General features: G+C 39.4%; 1 protein-coding gene across 1 annotated transcript; it reads right to left on the reverse strand.

The window, feature by feature from the left end:
- Positions 1-322: 322 nt before the first annotated feature.
- Positions 323-3,035, reverse strand: LOC128018066 (forkhead box protein E4-like). Its single transcript, XM_052603449.1, has one exon. It carries the CDS (start codon positions 2,497-2,499, stop codon positions 1,231-1,233), a length of 1,269 nt encoding a protein of 422 aa, XP_052459409.1. The 5' UTR covers positions 2,500-3,035; the 3' UTR covers positions 323-1,230.
- Positions 3,036-4,380: the final 1,345 nt, after the last annotated feature.

Below are 4,380 nucleotides of genomic sequence, written 5' to 3' on the forward strand. Positions count from 1 at the left end.
CATTTTTTAACGGCATCTTCTCAAACTAGTATTGCATGTCAATTAGAAGAAATTATGTGCATTATTAGAATAGCAAAAATAGCCTACTAAACTAAGGCCAGACGAGAGTTTGTCTTCCCAATATGAAAAGAGCTTGAAATTGCCTCCAAGAATGGAAACGACTCTTCATCTAAGGGGCTTAACATTCAATAATAATAATAATAATAATAATAATAATAATAATAATAAACACATTCTGAATTTAAAAATTATTTACGGTTTTGATGACATATTTTCAAAAATAAATGCTCAAAACAAACAAAATGCTGAAATTTTGCCCACATTTGTGCTTCTTTAAAAATTGAAAACATAGCCTACTTTAAAAAGAGAGTAGCCTAATAGTATTGTTTTAACATTTATTTTAGCAAAATATTTTATTGTCGAAAATAATGACTTTTCAGTGATGAAAAAGAAAAAGCTTCGTCACATTGAAGTGTCATGTTGTCTATGTGATAAAACGTTTTCATAGTCAACCATGTCTTTAAACGTTCTTAGGCTATTGAGGAACCCAATATTGGTCATAATTTGGTGGTGACTGACACCTAGTGGATTTTATGTGAAATGCTCTTAATCTAGGTTTTACTTATATAGTCTAAATAAATACAAATAAAATATATTTATTCCAAAAAACCAGTCGATGTCGCTCCCTCACCAGCAAAATATGTGGGCGTTGTGATTGAAGACAAAATAAAGTGCATGAATATTTTGTTTAACATATTATTCTGTAGGCGCAAGTGTCTAACCAGGGGGTGGGGGATTAATTCTGAATTGTAATTTTGATTTGTTTCTCTAGAGAAAACCCACAGATAGACTATATCAACTGACCGAACGTTTTAATTAAATTTAATATTAATTAAACAATTAAATACGGACTAATTTTATAATGGAAACATTAAAGTTGCAAGATTATACGTATTCTTGTTGTCGTTATGTATATTATTGAATCAAACTGTTCTGAACGAGTAAGTTAAAATATAGAACAAACGAAAAATTATTACACAAAAACATTTATTTGCTTAAAATATTTACATTGTTCAGGGGGTTGCTGGTCCACTGATATCAAGTCAAACAAATGTTTCGGATTACATATCAATAACAGAACTGTAATTATACATTTTATACAACTGGTTAATTCTGTCACACGGTACACAACTTTTGTTACATAACAAAAACTCAATCTTGGGGCCATTTTCACATGTATCGCTCCAGTCCTGAGGCAAAATTGGCTTGTCTCATATATGAATTATTGTACGAGTTCATTGTTGGTCCGGAGAGACCTAAAAGTGGTTCTGTATGATCTGCACACGACCCAGAACGCACAGGGGGCAGCGAAATCCTGTTTCCCGAACAGTACACCTGTGAACCTCCCGGTGAGAAGCTGGACTGCGTGACCCCGGACAGGTGAGTGGGCGAAGCCGAGGAGGGGTACGTGTAGCTGGTTGTCATGTTTGAAGCAAGAGGTCCAGTGTTCCTGTTCAGCATGTTGCTCGTTGGATTTATCGGTTGTGTCTGAAAGCAGGTCGGGTCTGAGGTGGATACGGAACAGCTGGAGGTCATGGCACCCAAGTCTCCAACACCCAGTCCCAGAGACTGCGGGTTGAGATCTCCTCCACTTTGCATCATGATCTGCTGATTAATAATGTTATCAATGCTGAACATCCTAGGCTGGCCCTGCGTGACCCCGGCTGATGCCTGATAGTGATGCAGCATCGCCGGGTGCGGGGACCCAGCCAACTGAGTCCCGTAGCCAGACGTTACACCCGGGTACAAAGTGTTGGTGTACGCCTGTCTACCCATAGATGTGGGCGTGAAAGCGCTCGAGTTCTGCATGTACCCTGGGTATGTGCTCACATCAGTCCGCTTGAAGCGCTTCCTCCGTCGCAAGAAACTCCCGTTGTCGAACATGTCCTCAGCGGCAGGGTCGAGCGTCCAGTAGTTTCCTTTGCCGGGCCTACCGGGCTCACGCGGGATCTTCACAAAACAGTCGTTGAGGGTGAGGTTATGCCGTATGGAATTCTGCCACTTCTTGGAATTCTCGCGGTAAAAAGGAAAGCGTTCCATGATGAACTTATAGATGCCGCCTAGAGTGAGTTTTCTCTCAGGTGAATTGGCGATAGCCATTGCTATCAGTGCGATGTAACTGTAGGGAGGTTTACCTCGCTGCACTGGCCTTTTCCTCCGCCGGCTGCCAGTGGCGGGCAGATGTTCCTCTGTTTGACCCAATGAAGCCCCTTCCTCCCTGTCTGTATTTGGACTGCTGCCCCGGAGCTCTGCTTTGATGAGAACACCGTCCTTGGTTCGAGCTTGGTGGTTTAACGCTGGTGGAGGAAGAGGAATCGGGGAGTCCAGGCTCACGTTGGGAGACACCACCACTGGACTGGCCGCCTCGGCGGGTGAGTGCTGGGACTCTGCCGTCATGTTACACATGCCCGTGAAATACGAAAAACTTGCAAGATTCATAAACAAAAATGGTATTTTAAAACTTTTAGGGCTGTCAGAATTTTAAAAATTCCTTCAATTTGCCAACTAAAGAAGCTGTTAAAAGTATTGACAATAACAAAAGCGTGCGCACAGCTGTAGATTACAGAGGTGTTTGTCTAACCAGGTGAGTGAGTCGGGGGGAGTTTTATAGAGCGGGCAGAGTGACGACACGGGCCGCCTCGTGACGATCGGTTGGATGACAGTTCTCCCCTCACTAACAAAGAATGCGAGGTGTATATATATATTTTTTCTGCTGTCCTTCAATGAACAACAAAAAGGAGGTAATTGGGACCTTATATGGAATATACATTGTGTGATATCAGATAAGGCAAAGTGGCTTACATAATAGCTTCCACTGATTTGGGGGTCTTAAGAGCAAAAGGATTAGGAAGGAAAAGGTGGAGAGGTGGAGGTTAAATACCTATATTAAATATTGTAAGCAGAACAGTTGCAAAGAGTATGGCTTTCTACATATCACAAAGACATGGAACATTGTGAATACTCAATTTGTTGATCATTTTTGTTCACTGTTATTATATATATATATATATATATATATATATATATATATATATATATATATATATATATATATATATATATATATATATATATATATATATATATACATACATATACACTGTCACATATACACACACACATATATAAAGGCTCAGTCATTTTACTTTAATGGCAATGTAATGGTCACTTTCTTTACCATTAAATTGAAATAACTGAACATAAATATGGGAGCCTGATAAAAACATTTCTGATGGCACTTAGAGGCTTTTGCATCCGAACTCTTAAAGTATAGCCTCTTTCTCTCTCTCTCTCTCTCTCTCTCTCTCTCTATATATATATACATACATCATTACGATATTGTGTTTAAACATTTGAATGCACATATTTAAATTGTAATAATTTTTTCCATTTTCCATTTCAATAGTGCAATAAACTTTTTTTTTGCAGATTAACATGTTTCCATCACTTTGATTTTACTTGAAAAAGGCAGAAACCAATATTAAGGTTTTAATTTTAGCAGGCTAATTTTTTTACAATGCAAAGTATGACAAAAAAAATCAACTGACTGCTCATTGCAAGTTCTATCTTTGATCTTTCTCTCTATCTCTCTCTCTCTCTCTCTCTCTCCCAGTTTGCCTATGGATTCACTGTGTATCCAGGACAGAAACAACACACAGAAAAGCTGTAACCGAATTCCCAAACTACCTCTCAATCCACCAATTGAAAATAAAAACGGGCCTTTAAAAACAGCAATTGAGCTGTGAAAGCTTTACAGAAGGTTTAAAAACAATACTGCTGGTTTATTTGTATTCTCCAGATTGAGACTACTGAGGGACGTGTGCTAGTACAGCATCATAGCACACAACATCAACTTCTCACCCAGGATTTTACAGATCAAATGACAGAAAGACAATAACAGCATGCACATAGAGTTCTTATCAGCTTTAAATAAATCAGGCATTACCAGGGCTTTGCTTTTCAACACAAGGCATCTCAGGAGGTAGAAAGTTACCCGGGACCTTTTCACTCTCAGCCTAAGCTCAAGGAAGTTTTCTAAATAAATAGCCAATAAACAACTTAAAACAGTTAAGTGCATGCATATTTGGGTAGGAGCGAGCAAAAAAAAACAACAAAAAAACAAGAGTGATATGAACCACTGGACAGACAATGTTCAGCTCTGACTGATAAGAAAGAAATGGCAGGATGAATAAGACCAGAGTCATAAGCCATAACAGCATTCACCACTGCCCAAAGCACAAAGCATGCGGCGGCCCCAGCCCACACCCCTCCCTGTGCCCAGACTCGCTAAACCCAGTTAGCCGAACAGAGCGGATGGCT

This window comes from Carassius gibelio, chromosome A8 (assembly GCF_023724105.1).
Source record: "Carassius gibelio isolate Cgi1373 ecotype wild population from Czech Republic chromosome A8, carGib1.2-hapl.c, whole genome shotgun sequence".
In the NCBI taxonomy this organism is placed as follows: domain Eukaryota; kingdom Metazoa; phylum Chordata; class Actinopteri; order Cypriniformes; family Cyprinidae; genus Carassius; species Carassius gibelio.

Excerpts from the sequence above, each read along its gene's own strand:
- LOC128018066 (XM_052603449.1), bottom strand. The coding sequence starts at position 2,499 with ATGAATCTTGCAAGTTTTTCGTATTTCACGGGCATGTGTAACATGACG.